This window comes from Scyliorhinus canicula, chromosome 3 (assembly GCF_902713615.1).
Source record: "Scyliorhinus canicula chromosome 3, sScyCan1.1, whole genome shotgun sequence".
In the NCBI taxonomy this organism is placed as follows: domain Eukaryota; kingdom Metazoa; phylum Chordata; class Chondrichthyes; order Carcharhiniformes; family Scyliorhinidae; genus Scyliorhinus; species Scyliorhinus canicula.
The window spans coordinates 102,628,715-102,646,698 of record NC_052148.1 but is presented as its reverse complement, the minus strand read 5'-3'; the positions used below and the strand labels follow the sequence as shown (position 1 = coordinate 102,646,698).

The 17,984-nt window shown below is 43.8% G+C and overlaps 1 protein-coding gene across 2 annotated transcripts in view; it reads right to left on the bottom strand.

Annotated features, from left to right (window-relative positions):
- ipo11 (importin 11) overlaps positions 1 to 17,984 on the bottom strand; it is a 712,587-nt gene that overhangs the window by 410,002 nt on the left and 284,601 nt on the right. For both annotated transcript variants that reach the window (XM_038791006.1, XM_038791005.1), the window contains exon 17: positions 2,554 to 2,587. In XM_038791006.1, the coding sequence (XP_038646934.1) occupies positions 2,554 to 2,587 (34 nt within the window). The remainder of the gene's footprint in view (positions 1 to 2,553; positions 2,588 to 17,984) is intronic.

The window sequence follows — 17,984 nt, the reverse complement described above, 5'->3', positions numbered from 1 at the left end:
GGCACTGCAGTCGACATTGTCTACATGGACCTTAGCAAGGCCTTTGACAAGGTACCACATGATAGGTTGTGCATAAGGTTAAATCTCACAGGATCCAGGGTGAAGTAGCCAAATGGATACAAAATTTACTTGATGACAGAAGACAAAGGGTGATCATAGAGGGCTGTTTTTCAAACTGGAGGGAGGGATCAGTGCTGGGACCACTGTTCTTTGTTATTTATATTAATGATTTGGATGAGAATTTAGGAGGCATGGTTAGTAAGTTTACAAATGACGCCAAGATTGGTGGCAAAATGGACAGTGATGAAGGTTTCTAGGGTTGCAACAGGATCTTGATCAATTGGGCCAGTGGGCCGATGAAGATTAATTTAGATAAATGTGAGGTGATGCATTTTGGTAGATCAAGGCAGGGCAGGAGCTTTCAGTTAATGGTAGGACGTTGGGGAGAGTTATAGAACTAAAAGATCTCAGAGTACAAGTTCATAGTTCTTTGAAAGTGGAGTCACAGGGGGACAGGGTGGGGAAGGCGCCATTTGGCATGCTTGGTTTCATTGGTCAGAACACTGAATACAGGAGTTGGGATGTCTTGTTGAAGTTGTACAAGACATTAGTACGGCCACACTTTGAACACGGTGTACAGTTCTGGTCACCCTATTATAGAAAGGATATTTTCAACTAGAAAGAGTGCAGAAAAGATTTACTGGATGGCTACCAGGACTTGATGGTTTGACTTATAAGGAGAGGTTGGATAAACTGGGGTGGAGCAGAGGAGGCTTAGGAGTAATCTTATAGAGGTCTGTAAAATAATGAGGGGCATAGATAAGGTAGATAGTCAACATATTTTCTCAAACGTAGGGGTCTCTAAAACTAGAGGGCATAGGATTAAGGTGAGAGGGGAGAGATACAAAAGGTCCAGAGGGGCAATTATTTCCACACAGGGTGGCAAGTGTCTGTAACGAGCTGCCAGAGGCAGCAGGAGAGGCGATAACAGTTTTGTCTTTTAAAAAGCCTTTAGACAGTTATATATTTTTTAATTTATTTTTTAATAAATTTAGATTACCCAATTATTTTTTCCAATTAAGGGGCAATTTAGCGTGGCCAATCTACCTACTCTGCACATTTTTGGATTGTGGGGGCGAAACCCACGCAGACACGGGGAGAATGTGCAAACTCCACACGGACAGTGACCCAGAGCCGGGATCGAACCTGGGACCTCAGCGCCGTGAGGCAGTTGTGCTAACCACTAGGCCACCGTGCTGCCCTTTAGACAGTTATATGAGTAAGATGGATAGAGAGTGATATGGGCTAAATACGGGCAATTGGGACCAGCTTTGTGGTAAAGGCGCTACTGGTATTGTCACTGGACTAGTAAACCAGAGGCCCAGAGTGATGCTCTGGGGACCCAGGTTCAAATCCCACCACTGCAGATGGTGCAATTTGAATTTAATAAAAATCTGGAATTTTAAAAAAAAGTCTAATTATGACCATGAAACCATTGTCGACTTTCAGAAAAACCCATTTGGTTCACTAATGTTCTTAAGGGAAGGAAATCTGCCCGTCTTGCCTGGTCTGGCCTACATGTGACTCAAGACCAACAAAAATGTGGTTGACTCTTAACTGCCCCCTCAAGGGCAATTAGGGATGGGCAATAAATGCTGGCACAGCCAGTGATGCCCACGTCCCATGAACAAATACAAAAAGACTGGGTGGCACGGTCAAGTTGGGTCGAAGGGCCTATTTCCATGTTGTAAATTTTTATGACTCGATAAGATAAAAAGATAATGTGAACAATGTGAAAGGTACTGAATGTCATGATGGAAAAAAAATTAAAGCCCATGGGAATGTAGCAAGCTGGATACAAAATTGGCTCGTGGCTTGTTTTTTGTGGTATATATTAATGATTGTACGCAAATGTCAGGGGGAATAATCACAAAGTTTGCATACAGTACAAAAATTGGCTGCAAGATTAATAGTGAGGAGAGTAGCTGTAGACAGCAGGAAGCTGTCAATGCAATGGTCAGGTGGGCAGAAAAGTGGCAAATGAAATTCATCCCAGAGAAGTGTGAGATAATGCATTTGGGGAGGTTTGAACAAAACAATGGAATATACAATAAATGGCAAGATACTGAGAGGCATGCTGAATTACACTTTGCCTTTGTTCTACTGGATTTACTTGTAGTAAAGTACTTTGGATAACAAAAGAAAATGGTTATCAAGATAGCACAATACTACACACAGCGAAACATGGAAAGAATGGCAGAGAAGTGGAAGGAAACGTTAATTATAAGAACATAGAGACGCCACATAGTAAAGCAAAATAAAATGTTTGCAAACACAAAGTTACTTCTGCACTACCCCAAAATGTGTACCCAAAATAAGCAGTATTCATTTTAGCAGACAATTCTGTAGTCACAGCAGCTTTCCTACTATTCAGGCATCGTACAATACATCATTCTAATAATGCTGGACCAAATAGTTAAGTAATTTCAAAGAGAAAACACAAGTGGCCATATCATTAAAATAATATATTCCTATATATATTGAAAAGGATATCAAGCTTCAAGGTTGTAGCTGTCTCAATGCGCACCTGAAAAAAAATTAGGATAATATAGGTTTATTTTTCATGAGATTCTTAATATTTTGTTCAACTGTATCAGGCACTTCTTTACATTTTATCTTATTTAAAATCAAACAAAACAACAGAATTTAAATAAGTGTGCAGCAAGTTGAAGAAGAATCCCAAGAGGAAAATGTCATTGGAAACTATATAAATTGCTGATATTTATTCCATAGCATTCAAAAATAAAACAATTCAGTTTTATATTTTATTTTCAGGAAATAAAATATTCAGTTGAATAAAGGCTACAAAGTCAATGCTTCAAGACTTAATAAAAGAAACATACATTTCCAAAATAAATCACATGCATGAAAAACTACACAATCAATAAACACCTTAAAGGCCAGACCTGTTACCTATGAAGTCACCACCTGTGGAAAAAACAGTAGCTACACTCATCACTAGAAACTCAAACAAGCCCACTGTGACTCTGATGAAGATTTTGCTGTAAGTCATTCAGAATTATAGCGCTGTAATACATTGTGTGCTTGGTCTGAACCTTGGTGCAATAGCAGAAATGTAAATAGAAAATAATAGGTGGAGTATACTCTTCCTGATTCACAATTTTGCTCCATCCAACACCACTCTCCAAAATAAATATATTTTCCGCTTGGTTCCATGTCAAGTGAGCAAATACAATTTAGCACAGCATGTAAAACTTTGAGGCAGGCTGCAGTCAGAGGTGGAAAAATACCATGGCCTGGATTTTGCAGTCATCAGCAATGGGGTGGTGCTCACTGTTGACTTCAAAGAAACCAGCCCACAAAGATTTTGAAATCACTGTGGCTTGGATTTCACCTTTCTCAACATTAATTGCATTCTGGTGTCAACTGTAAGAAATCTCCAGGATCCAGCAACAGTGGTGTCATCAAACAGGCATTGAGAAATACTCACAGGCAGCAAACCAGGATGTAAAATCCTCTGATTATCCTTCACTTTTTAATCATACAATCGTTAGAGTGCATGAGGCTATTTGGCACATTATACTTGCACCAGTTCTCCAAATAAGCAATTCACTGAGTACCATTGCCCCATCTTCTCACCAGTATCCTGTTATTTTTCAAGTAACAGTCCCATGAGGGGAAGAGAAGAACATGATTATCTGCGAGTGCTGGGGGTCATCCTTGGACTGGTATGTAACTTTATCAGATGTCTGCAATTCTTCAATTTTGTGTTGTTAATAATTTCTCAAGCATATTTCTGTTCCAGCCTAATCAGTTTCTCAATGTGTCACCACATGGATGTTATCTGTGAGGTTATCGCAACTTGGAACATGGTTTGTGAGGGTGGAAAGTTTTGTTTTTGCAATGGTGTGAGGAGTCAAATGAATCCCCAGAGAATAAGCAGCCCAATCATCATGTAATAATGATTAAAGACTATTCATTACCATAGAACAATAGAATTTTTACAGTGCAGGAGGAAGCCATATGACCCATCAAGTCTGCACCGACTCTCTGAAAGAGCACCTTATCTAGGCCCACTTCCCGATCCTATCCCCATAACCACATCTAACCTACACATTTTTAGACACTAAAAGAAAACTTAGCATGGCCAATCCACCGTGCACTTCTTTGGACTGTGGGAGGAAAGCTGAGCAGCCGGAGGAAACCCACGCAAACAAGGGGAGAAAATGCAAACTCCACAGTCACCCAACGTTGGAATTGAACCTGGATCCCTGGTGCTGTGAGGCAGCAGTACTAACCACTATGCCACTGTGCCACCCATTCAAATTAATTAAATCTATGAGCAGAATTTGACAGAAAAATTTCTAAGTTCATTTGTGGCAGGTTTTGCAGCGATTCCCCACCGCAATCAAATGACACTTAAGTCACTTTTTTCGGCCCTGGGAGTTTCTCACTGTTTAGTCCACATTTAGAATTTTTTTCAGCACTGGGAAGCTGAACTCAAAAGATTGGGCCGCTGTTTTGAAAGGGTGCATCAATCTCTAAGTGAGACTTGTAGGTCCCCCACATCTCCCACCCACAAAGGGCACTACCCCACCCCGCCAAGTGAAGACACCCCGCTATGAAGTCCTGGCCCCCCCACTATTCAGGCCCTCTCACAGGCCCCCTCACCCATCAACCCCCAAACTCAGAGAGGCACCTAATTACGTTCCCTGCTCTCCCCCACCCTTGAAAACCCCACTCCACCTTCCTTTCAGGGATATGGCCCCCTTGGGCCCTAACTCTTGGTAGTACCACCCTGGTAACCTTGCACTACCATCCTGGCACCTTGGTCCTGCCACTGTCTCACTGCCATGGTGCCAGCTGGGCAGTACCAAAGTTCCAGGGGAGGCCCAGGGAGCCATCCCCCCCCCCCCCCCCCCCGGGCCTCCGATGGTCCGCCTGGTGCACGTATGTGTGGAACAGTGCTGCAGCCCCGCTGGGGAGGCTGGTATATTCCAGAAGGCCAGTAGATACCTAGTAAGCTTGCCTATGTAGATTTAATACCTACTTATGCGTGTGATGTTTGGTCATGCCCCCTTTGGGCAGGAATCTGATTTTGACACCTCATGGGACTTGGGTATATCCCGCAAGGAGTAAAGGCTGCTGGGAAGTCAACGGGAGGCCTCTCTCCAGATCTACCAGCTGCATTTCGCTCTCGCTTGAATGCAACCCGGCCGGTAGATCGTGTCCTATAAATCAAAAAACAACTTATAGTCACCATACATCATAGGGAGGATATTCAAGTCCAGGAAACGTCTTGTCCCGGTGCAGCAATTCCGTTAAACTGCCGTTAAATAGGTTTTTTGTACTGCCTTGGCTCTCAAACATAGAGGGTGTTAGAAGTAAAACTTGGCCTTCAGCCAGATAGCTGGAAAATGACTTGTCTGCTTCTGAGGCTGCTGGACGTCAACTGGATTTGAATTTGTCACATCTACTGAGGTACAGTGAAAAGTATTGTTCTGCGTACAGTGCAGACAGATCGTTCCATACATGAAGAAACGTAGGACATATGATAGATACACAATGTTAATACAGACACAGAAGGTGTGGGGGGAGATCAGTTCAGTCCATGAGAAGGTCATTCAGGAGACTGGTAACAGTGGTGAAAAAGCTGTTTTTCAATCTATTTAGTGCATGTTCTCAGACTTGTGAATCACCTGCCCGATGGAAGAACTGGCCATCCTTGCTTGTGAGGTTTCTGGCAATTATACCTTTGTTCTGCTTTGAATCTGCCTTGTGTATAATTGGCTGTCTGCCCCGATCAAATTCTTTAACTCTGGACATCAGCATGTGTATACCTCATTGATCTCCCAATGGTCTAGGGAAGCTGATTCTACTAATAAGCTAGTCAGAATCACATTCTTGTCATTATACTAGCTTCTCCAAGCTTATCTTGTAGCTGAAATCACCCATTCCTGGGACTACTAGTAAATTTCCTCTGCACTCTCTCTCGAACCTTAACATGATTCCTAAAGTGTGAATCCAAAACTAGATGCGATACTTTAGTTGTGGCCGAACCAGAACTGCATACAGGTTTAGCATAACTTCCCTGCTATTGTAATTCATAACTATTTATAAGCCTCAATATCCTATCTGCTTTGTTAACCATTCTCTCAATACGTTCCGCCACCTTCTCAGATCAAAGCACCTGTTTGAATGTCACTTTTTGGGGTAGAAGTAGCTCCCCCAGAGATTTGATCAGGTGTTTGTATAGGGGCAACTGGAGAAGGCTGTATCCAAGCCATAATCCATCTCAAGCAAAGAACCAACAAACCCTATTAAGTCTATAGATACAACATTCAGACTTACAAACAAAAAAATTGTTGCTTCAGCTGGTGCTGCTCTCTATCTCATTTGATCCATTGCTCTCCATTTTCCTCCAATACCCACCACCATTGTCTGCCTTTTGTTGAAACAGATAGCTGCAAGCAGTTGCATCAATCATTCTGATTACTTATTCAATCATTTCATGCCTATAGCAGTTTAGACCGGAGAGCTTGTGTCAGATTTTTTTTTCACACTCAAGGTCAGCTTAGCTCTTCTAATGTTACCAAATCTGAACAAATATCTGTAAATGTTACATGACATCTAACTGCACAGAACAGCATAATGGAATGAGAAGAATGAAAGGGCAATTAAACATACCATCCTGGCTGAACAAATGGTTGTCAATCAACTTCTATCCTCCAAATTTCCCCAGTGGACTTGAGTTAAGTCAGCTGTTTGGGATGTCAATCATGATATCTAAAGCTTATAACTTTTTTTTTGCAGAACAAAGTTGACATTGTTTTGTTAATTTTGTATGTAATGAGGAGCAAATTAAAATGTATGCCATCAAGTTAAATCCACTGTAATGACCCAAGTTCTAGCAGAAGTTGCATAGTCTGATATAGTGTTTACTCTTCTGAAAGCTGGGAGAACAGGAGACGGTTCTCGCAATCCCAGGAAGCTAATTACAAAGATGTCAGTTTGACATTTGCCGCAATGCTAAGCCCAAAAGCAATGTCAGTTCAACCACGAAAATGTAACAGAATATCACGGTAACAAGGCAGCAAACTTGCCGATCACACCATTCTACTTTCAGTGATCATCAAATGGATTGTATTTGGCATTACTCTTTATAGCAGTTGTCATCACTTATCATTTGCAAGACTGAAATCAAAAAACTGTTAGGCAGCGAAAGAGCAGCTGGAACATCAACCATGCCGCATACTAAAAAACATGGTTCTCCAACCCTTTCAGGTAATCAAAACCATATCAAGGGTAATATGGATGAAATATTATCTATAAAGAAATATCTTCAGTACAACGCAATTGCTGCCTGAATCAGGAATTATTCCAACTCCTTCTTGTGGCATCAAATCAACTCCCACCACACCAGCTGACAATTTGTTCCAGAAGCTCTGAATTCTGAAGAACTACCAACATCCAGTTTATCTCTATTCTTCCATGGTGTAATCTCAGGTCTCCTGGTCCTCCCCAACCTGATTAAACAGGAATAACTTATCAGAATACATCCAGGTCATTAATGATTTTATAGACCTTTATCAGGTCACTTCTAGTTCTACGCTCTTCTAAAGTAAACAGACCCTTGCTTCTGAGAAACAGACCCATGAGTCTATCTGCGAAACTAAAGTTCTTAGCATAGAAATTATTCTTGTAGCTCTCTTCTGGACATTTTCGAAGGCTACTATTATCACCTCTCATGAGGAGGATCAAAAAAGCTCTCATTACTGCAGTCCAACTGCATAGTGTCAAAATGGTGACCTTTCATTTCTCTTGAAGGGTTGGTTTGAGATACAGTTTCTCTACCTTGGTAACGAAATACAGAGATCTGTAAACATTAACATCATGATCTTGTGTTCTCTCAACCTCCTTCAGTATTGTTCTCTGCAAATGCAAAGCATATTCTGTGTTGGCATACAAGCATGCATCACTGCACTTATATTAGCACTATTTCAAAATGTATAATCCATGTCCCACCCAGCGCATAAATAATTAAATGAAAGTCACCATCGTCTCTGAGGACCAGAAGCTGCTCTCCCCTTTTGAGAAGAACTGATTGGTGCCGATTTAATCTGAGGGTCACCACACCTCAGGCGAGAGGAGAGGTTAAGGCGGCAGGGCCTCCATGGATAACCTCGGCTGGTACTGGAATTGAATCCGGGCAGTTGACCTTGCTCTGCATCACAAACCAGCCATCCAGCCAGCTGAGCGAATCGACTCCCATCTAAATAGTACAATTATAGAATGATTATAACACAGGCAATTTTGTTCGCCATTTCCCTGCTGGCTCTGTAAGAACTGCTCAGCCAGTCCCGCTCCCTTGCATTTTCCACATAGCTCTGTAAATCTTCTCTCTTCACTTCATCAATTCCCTTTTGAAAGCCACAGTTGAATCTGCCACCACCATATTCACAGGCTGTGCACTTCAGATCTTAACAATCTGTTACATAAATGTTATTCTTCATGTTCCCTCTGGCTCCTTTACCGATCATCTTAAATTTGTGTCATCTGGTTCACGACCATTCCACCATTGGGAACAGTTTCTTCATATTTTCTGTGCCCAGAGACCATTGAATTTCAGTACTGCTGCCAAGTCTCCTCACAGCCTTCTCTTTTCCAGTAAGAAGTCTTACAACGCCACGTTAAAGTCCAACAGGTTTGTTTCAAATCACTAGCTTTTGAAGCACTGCTCCTTCCTCAGGCCGCCTTCATTCACCTGAGGAAGGAGCAGTGCTCCGAAAGCTAGTGATTTGAAACAAACCTGTTGGGCTTTAACCTGGTGATGTAAGACTTCTTACAGTGCCCATCCCAGTCCAACGCCGGCATCTCCACATCATTCTCTTTTCCAAGGACAGCAGCCTCAGCTTCTTCAATCTATCCACATAACTGAAATCTCTCCTTCCTGGAAGCATTCTTGTAAATTGTTTCTCCATCCTCTCAAATACCTTCACGCTTTTCCTGAGGTTTAGACAGAACCAATATTTTCTACAGGCATCAGACTTTCCTTGCTTTTGTACTTTAGGCCTCTATTCCTAAAGCCCAGGATCCTAGATACCGCATGCGCCTGCCAACTTCATTGACTTGTGCACATATACCCCAGAACTCCTGCACCTATATAGAACTGTATTACCATTCTTCATTCTTTTGACCAAATTCATAGAATTTACAGTGCAGAAGGAGGCCATTCAGCCCATCGAGTCTGCACCAGCCCTTGGAAAGACTGCCTTACCCAAGCCCACACCTCCACCCTATCCCCGTAACCCAGTAACCCCACCCAACCTTTTTTTTGGACACCAAGTTTAATTTACCATGGCCAATCCACCTAACCTGCACATCTTTGGACTTTGGGAGGAAACCGGAGCACCCGGAGGAAACCCACACAGACACGGGGAGAACGTGCAGACTCCGCACAGAGGGTGACCCAAGCCGGAAATCAAACCTGGGACCCTGGAGCAACGTAACAATAACCACTATGCTACCGTGCTGAAATGTATTATTTCACATTTTCATGCAATAAATTTAATCTGCAACATGTCCCCCCATTTTACAAACCTTGCCTGCATGCTCTTCAAGACTATTGCTACCCTGCCCACAGTTCATAATACTTTTTTTTTAAATTTGATTACATCTATCATCTTAAAAGTCACACAGATTTTGGTGTACTTTGCTAACTTACTTGTCTTACTCTCTAAAACACTGACCAGGAGGATCAATAAAAATCATAAAGATAGAAGGCTGAGAACTAATGGTTCCTCTGAGCTACACACAAGTTAAAATTATTCGATGCATTGCCATGAAGGAGTTTTTTTGCCCTCAAACCCCATTTTTGGCTAATTCAATAATTTGCTGTTTACAGAGCTTATCTCCATAAACTGGACATTGGATCTGCCTGTATAACATTATGACTGCGCTTCAAAATTAATAATTTGCTTAGAATATTCTATTAAAAAGCGTCATATAACATTATTTCATGCATCAGAAACAAGTAAAAGCTAAACTGCATCACTTACTTGAACATTAAATTTAGCAGAGTATTAAATCATCACATATATTCTCCAATTACTTTGGCACCACTATATGCAGACATCTTTCTAATGCAACACTAGTGTGCCATTTATGTCAGGATCCTTGAGCCTGACATGCATATTGGTTATCTGTCCATATCAGGATCATCATATGAATCAGCATATTTTGCCAATTACCCGCACTGGGATCAGGGAGACTGGAAATTTCTGCACTGTAAATTCTATTATCTATCTATGATCTATAAATGGCAGTCATAGAGTGTAATATTTTTGCGGGGTGGGGACAATTGGTATTCCAAATGTACTGGGTGGGATCCTAAGGCTACAAGAATGGCATCTACCTGATAAAGTGGAAAATGCCCCAGGTATGACCTGTTTACAAAAAGCAGCATAAATCCCATCTGGCCAATTGAAGTATTGGAAGGTGCTATCAACAATGCTATCAAGTAAACTTTACTCATTAATAACCTGTTCACCAAAGTTCAACTTGGGTTCCACTGGGACCACTTAGCTCCTGACCTAATTACAGCCTTGGTCCAAACATTGACAAACAAGCTGAACTCAAAGGGTGAGTTGTGAACAACTGCCTTTGACATCAAGGCAGCATTTGGCATCAAGGAACCAGCAAAATTGAAATAAGTGGGAATCAGGGCGAAAACTCACCACTGGTTGCACAAAGGGGAAACGTTAGAAGCTAATCATCTCAGTCCCAGGTCATCATACCAGGAGTTCCTCAGGGCTTGGCCCAACCATCTTTAGCTGCTTCATCAATGGCCTTTCTTCTATCGTAAGGTTGGAAGGGGGGATGTTTGCTGATGATTGTGCAATGTTCAACACCTTTCATGTGACACTGAAGCAGTCCTTGTCCAAATACAGCAAGAATCGACAACAATCAGGTTCGGGCTGTTAAGTGGCAAAATAACATCTTTGCCACACAAGTACCAGACAATGACCAAGTCCAATAAGTGAACATTTAATCATCTCCAAGTGTAGAACATTGGTTAGCACTGTTGCTTCACAGCTTCAGGGTCTCAGATTCAATTCTCAGCTTAGGTCACTGTCCGTACAGAGTCTGCACGTTCTCCCTGTGTCTGCATGGGTTTCCTCCGCGTGCTCCGGTTTCTTCCCACAGTCCAAAGATGTGCAGGTTAGGTGGATTGGCCATTCTAAATTGCCCTTGGTATCCAAAACAATGGTTAGGTGGGGTAGGTTAGGTGGGGTTACGGATATAGGGTGGTAATGTGGGCCTAAGGGGGTTGTCTTTCCAAGGGCCTGTGCAGACTCAATGGGCCAAATGGCCTCCTTCTGCACTGTAATTTCTATGATTCTATGATATTCAATGGCATTGCCATCACTGAATCCCTCACCATCTATATCCTGTGGGGTTACCATGAGCTGTAATTTGACTGGACCAGCCATATTTGGGCACAAGTCAGGAGTGAGGGAACACTCTGCACCTGCCTAGATTTGTGTGGCTCCAAGTAACTGTACACCATACAGGACAAAGCAACCCATTTGATTGGTACTCCATCCACTTTAAACATTCACTCCCTCCACCACCGACACACTATGGCAGCAATATGCAGCATCTACAAAATGCACTGCATCAACTCGCCACGCCTCCTTTCGATGCAACCCCAGTACTCAAAGCCTCTGCCAACTGGAAGGACAAGTGCAATGAATACATGGGGATAATAATAATAATCTTTATTGTCACAAGTAGGCTTACATTAACACTGCAATGAAGTTAGTGTGAAAATTCCCTAATCACCACACACTGGCTGCCTGTTTGGCTGCACAGAGGAAGAATTCAGAATGTCCAATTCACCAAACAAGCACGTCTATTGGGACTTGTGGGAGGAAACCGGAGCACCCAGAGGAAACCCACGCAGACACGGGGAGAACGTGCTGACTCCACACAGACAGAACACCATCAACTGCAAGTTTAACTCCAAACCACTACATGCTAATTTGCAATGATATCGACATTCCTTTCCTGTCACTGAGTTGAAGGCCTGGAACTCCCTTCCGAACAGCAATCATCTGCAATGGTTTAAGAACAGCAGGGTAGCATGGTGGTTAGCATAAATGCTTCACAGCTCCAGGGTCCCAGGTTCGATTCCCGGCTGGGTCACTGTCTGTGTGGAGTCTTCACGTCCTCCCCGTGTGCGTGGGTTTCCTCCGGGTGCTCCGGTTTCCTCCCACAGTCCAAAGATGTGCGGGTTAGGTGGATTGGCCATGCTAAATTGCCCGTAGTGTCCTAATAAAAGTAAGGTTAAGGGGGGGTTGTTGGGTTACGGGTATAGGGTGGATACGTGGGTTTGAGTAGGGTGATCATGGCTCGGCACAACATTGAGGGCCGAAGGGCCTGTTCTGTGCTGTACTGTTCTATGTTAAAGTGGCTCACCATTACCTTCTCAAGGGTAATTAGGAATGAGCAACAAATGCTGGCCTTGCCACCATTGTTCACATCTCATGAAAGAATATTAATAATTGACTAATATAAGTGGGGGAGTTTCAAAAGCATTAGAGCAGATCCCGAAGAAAGATCATGCAATGTGAGAGCTGAGCAGATGGAAGGTTCCTGGGTTTGCATCCCTGGGGTGGCAGTAGCATCCACTAACAAGGAGATACTCAGGGCTAGAGCACTGAGAATAGAGCATTAAATGGATGCAGGTGTTTTGAGTGCAGAGGAAGTATTTACCCAATATTTGAGAGGAAGGAGACCTCAATTTACTGCTGTCCATGTACCTGTCCAAGAATCGCTTAAATGTTCCTAATGACTCTAACTCCACCACCTCTGTTGGCAGTGCATTCCACGTACCTCACCACCTCTGTTGGCAGTGCATTCCACGTACTTCACCACCTCTGTTGGCAGTGCATTCCACGTACCTCACCACCTCTGTTGGCAGTGCATTCCACGTACTTCACCACCTCTGTTGGCAGTGCATTCCACGTACCTCACCACCTCTGTTGGCAGTGCATTCCACGTACCTCACCACCTCTGTTCGCAGTGCATTCCACGCACCTACCACTCTATGTGTAAAGAACCTGTGATGTGGAGATGCCGGCATTGGACTGGAGTGAGTACAGTGAGAAGTCTTACAACACCAGACTAAAGTCCAACGTGTTTGTTTCAAACACTAGCTATCGGAGCACTGCTCCATTCATCTGAGGAAGGAGCAGTGCTCCGAAAGCTAGTGTTTGAAACAAACATGTTGGACTTTAACCTGGTGTTGTAAGACTTCTTACTGTGTAAAGAACCGACCTCTGACATCTCCGCTATACCTTCCTCCAATACTAATTCCATTCTTAACTAAACTGTGCTGCTGCGGAAGAAACACCAATGGCCTGAGTGCAGAGTTGAAGAGAAACATTGCAAATGCTAGAAACGTGCGAAAATGGAAAACCATTTTGCGTTTAGACCATTTTTTATAGACCACTTTTCAAAATTAATACATAATATAGCATAAAATTGAATAAGGGTGCAGAGGAATAAAAGTATTCTGGCTCCAACCTCAAAGCCAGTTTATTTTACAAATGTTTAAATCAAGATGAACAGTTGCTGGATGATGTAGAAAAATCATGTTAATCAAGCAGTGAAAAGTTATTTGAACAAAAGTAGTCTAAAAATAGCTCAGCTGGAGAATGAAAAGGCAAGATGAAAAAAGGTATTTGATCGAGGAGAATGAAGTGGGAGGACAATAGAAGAAAAAGGCAAGAGAATAGGAAAGATAGATGAGATTTAATGACACTAAAAGAAATAGCCGAGATGTTCCAGCCAGCAACAATGCACCAGCTGCCCATGAAGATTTTACCAACCCATTGCTCCTGCATATTTCTCCCAGAGTCTACCAATTGAGGCTGACATAGAAATGGGCAGTGTACTGTACCTTGTCAACGTGCAGAGTGTGGTCAGAGGAAAGTGAGGACATGCTCCTTTTTACAGCACTAGTTGTTGTATTCAGGTATGTTTTTAAAGGTCCACAGTCTTTTAACAAGCATGTGCGGGCAGCACGGTAGCATTGTGGATAGCACAATCGCTTCATAGCTCCAGGGTCCCAGGTTCGATTCCGGCTTGGGTCACTGTCTGTGTGGAGTCTGCACATCCTCCCCGTGTGCGCGTGGGTTTCCTCCGGGTGCTCCGGTTTCCTCCCACAGTCCAAAGATGTGCAGGTTAGGTGGATTGGCCATGATAAATTGCCCTTAGTGTCCAAAATTGCCCTTAGTGTTGAGTGGGGTCACTGGGTTATGGGGATAGGGTGGAGGTGTTAACCTTGGGTAGGGTGCTCTTTCCAGGAGTTGGTACAGACTCGATGGGCCGAATGGCCTCCTTCTGTACTGTAAATTCTATGAATAAAATTCTATGTGCAGTTTAGTGAATGGGTGAGCGAGTGAATAATTGGGTCAGTCGGTAGGTGGCTGGTTGTGTGTGTGTGTGGGTGGGGTGGGGATAATTAGGGGTAGCTGGGTGATTAAGAAGGGTAGTAAAGGGGGAGTAAAGGGGGGGGGGGGTCATCGGGTGGCTAGCTGGGTCAGGTCCGGAGGTAGTCAGGTGGTCTGGAAGGATATTTGGATTGAATTTGAATTGGGTTGGATTTGTTTATTATCTGGTGTACCGTGGTACAGTGAAAATTATTGTTCTGCGTGCAGTTCAGACAGATCATTCCGTACATGAAAAGAAAATACATAATAGGGCAAACATAAAATACACAATGTAAATACATAGACACAGGAATCGGTAAAGCATGGAGGAGTGTACTACTCGGTAGAAAAGGTGTGTGAAGAGATCAGTTCAGTTCATAAGGGGGTCGTTTAGGAGTCTGGTAACACCGGGGAAAAGCTGTTTTTGAATCTGTTAGTGCGTGTTTTAAGACTTTTGTATCTCCTGATGGAAGCAGTTGGAAGAGTGAGTAAGCCAGGTGGGAGGGGTCTTTGATTATGCTGCCCGCTTTCCCAAGGCAGCGGGAGCTGTAGATGCAGTCAATGGATGGGAGGAGGGTTTGTGTGATGGACTGGGTGGTGTTGCCAACTCTGACGTTTCTTGCGGTCTTGGGCTGAACAGTTGCCATACCAGGCTGTGATGCAACTAGATAGGATGCTTTCTACCATGCACCTGTAAAAGTTGAGTCTGCAAGAGTCAATGTGGACATGCCAAATTTCCTTAGTTTCCTGAGGAAGTATAGGTGCTATTGTGCTTTCTTGGTCTTGGCGTCGACAAGTGTGGACCAGGACAGACAGATTTTTGGTGATGTCCCCATCTCGGAATTTGAAGCTGTCAACTATCTCCACCTCAGCTCTGTTGATGCAGACAGGGATGTGTACAATACTTTGCTTCCTGAAATCAATGACCAGCTCTTTTGTTTTGTTGACATTGAGGGAGAGATTGTTGTCGTTACACCACTCCACAAGGTTCTCTCTTTCCCTCTTGTACTCTGATTCATCATTGTTCTAGATCTGACCCACTAAGTCAGCAAACCTGTAAATGGAGTTGGAGCCAAATTTTGCCGTGCAGTCGTGGAGTATAGTAGCGGGCTAAGTACGCAACCTTGCGGGGGCTCGATATTGAGGACCACTGAGGAGGAGGTTGTCTTGTCATGCTGTAAGTGTGGCATAAGCAGCTTCCTTGTGGTGCACTTGACAAAGGAAGGTTCAGACGTGGAGATAACTTCAACACATTCATTAAACTATATACACTTCTATTACTCAGGTTGGACACTACTGCTAATCCTACTATAGCTACCCAGACTGACTAACCAGCCTGCTACAATCCACGTGGTGGAAGTGATATTGAATCAACCCTGTGTCTTACTCACTGACTGTCTCCACTGGAAAGAGGCAGATCATGTGTGTGGTGTCCTTTATATATGGGTTGGTGTAATGCCCTCCTGTGGTCGTGTCACCTCTGTGTGTATCGTGAATGCCCACTGGTCGTGTCCTACCTAACTGATCTATTGGTTGAGTGTGTGTGTGTGAGATGTCTCTGGTGCTCCCTCTAGTGTCCAGCTAGTCTACATGTATTTATATTAACCCCTTGTGTATTTACAGTGATGCACATCACCACATCCCCCTTTTTTATATGTTGCATATTTTCTGTACACTAAGAAAATTGAACACAAAACAGGTAGATAAGTTAAGGTATATACAAGTCATGAGAACAGTGATGAAACAATAAGTCCAGATCATTCGTGAGAGTCCAAAAACGATTAATCAGCATGGTCAAATGTCTCTCTTGGTTATGAACGCCATCAACGTCCCTGTGCCACAGGAACCAAGAAGTGGTCAAATCACTTCGCTGTCTTTTTTGAAGTCCCTTCTTTTTGCGATGTTTGTGATGGTGATGTTGGATGGCATCTTGTAGCCGATAAGATGTTGGCGTTGAAGAGGTACCATCAACAGTATCATTCGATGTCATGTATGTGCCATACGTTCAAGTTGGAAAGTACTGTACACACTGGTTTTGGCCAAATGGTGTGCAGGAAGGGTGATCCTGATGAGAACTGTTGAAGCTCGTCGACTTGGAAACAGAATCGCTGCTCGCATAAATACCTGGTGATGGCGTGAATCTAGAGCCTTGCATCTGATAGGAATATGCCATTTGGCAAGGCTGGGGTGCAGCAAATCCTGGGCTGTGACTAAAGCATCCAGTCTGTAGTGCAGATTGCGCTTGCGGTAGTCCTCCTTCGGTCTGGATTCCATTCGTGGGCAATCCGTAGTGCTGGCCTGTTTGAGAATACGCTGTATAGAATGCTGGCTGCTGCATTCCTGAATACTGGGTTTGTCCAGCATAAGCTGTCATTGGCTGTACTGCTGGTGTGGAAAAAATGTGTGGATATAGCTGCGGTGAATATTGGCGTATTCCTCTTGGACTGTAGCCACTGCTTGTTATTACTGACCCAGTGTAATTGTCAAATGATCCATCCCCTGTCGTTGTGGCATCTACTGTGACCCTGAGCGTGCTGTCACTGAGGTTGCGGCACTCCCTGTTTGAAATAAAGTCCGCCTTACGTGAATCAGAGTCGACGTTTGATCGCTCCCCATTTGGAGTCTGGTCTGTTCTATCTGAGTCACTGTTGGTCTGTTGATGCTTCCCGTCTGGAGTCTGGTTTGTGTCACCTGAGTCAGTTGTGGTTTGTCGGTGCTCCTCGTCCGGAGTCTTAGCAGGTTCACCGGAGTCATGTGAGATTTCTTGAAGCTGCACGTCTGGAGTCGGAACTGCAGGAATGCATTGACTTGTGGAGAGGTTCGAGCGAATGAGGTTGGAAGTATCGTGATGTCACCGGAGTCACCAGAGGTCTCACAGTGATCGTCGAGTGCACACCAGCTGAGGTCTGTCACTTTGCATATCTTGCATGGGAAGTGGGATGCTGTCGTCACTCGTCTCACAAACAGTGGGTAGAGCCTCAGTAGCTGCTTGTAGTTCACTTGGGTTGGGTAAATGGTCAGAGACTGCATCTGGTGGCGCAAACAGTGTGGGCGGACTGTCATTGTCTTGCTGTTGTTCTTCATTTGGGCTTGGACTGTCATCGTCGCTTTGTTCTGCACTGGAGCATGATAGACCGTCATGGTCGTCTTTCTGTTTACTTGAGCATGGCAGACTTGCATCGTCTGCTGCCAGTTGGTCAGAGGAGGTTGCTAGACCCTCATGGTCTTGTTCCTGCAAGGACTGTGCTCTGGAGTCTTGCGTTTCTTCAATCGTGGAGTCTGTCCACGAGCTCGCTGTGGAGGCTTGTGACACTGGAGTCACGTCTTGTTCATGCAAGGACTGCAGTGTGGAGTCTTGCATGTCTTCTATCGTGGAGTCGGGGACCCTTAGCAGTGCGTGGACCACGCTCTGTGTGGCAGCAGGCCGCTCTCTGTGGGCTTGTACCGCTCTCTGTCCTTTGGTCT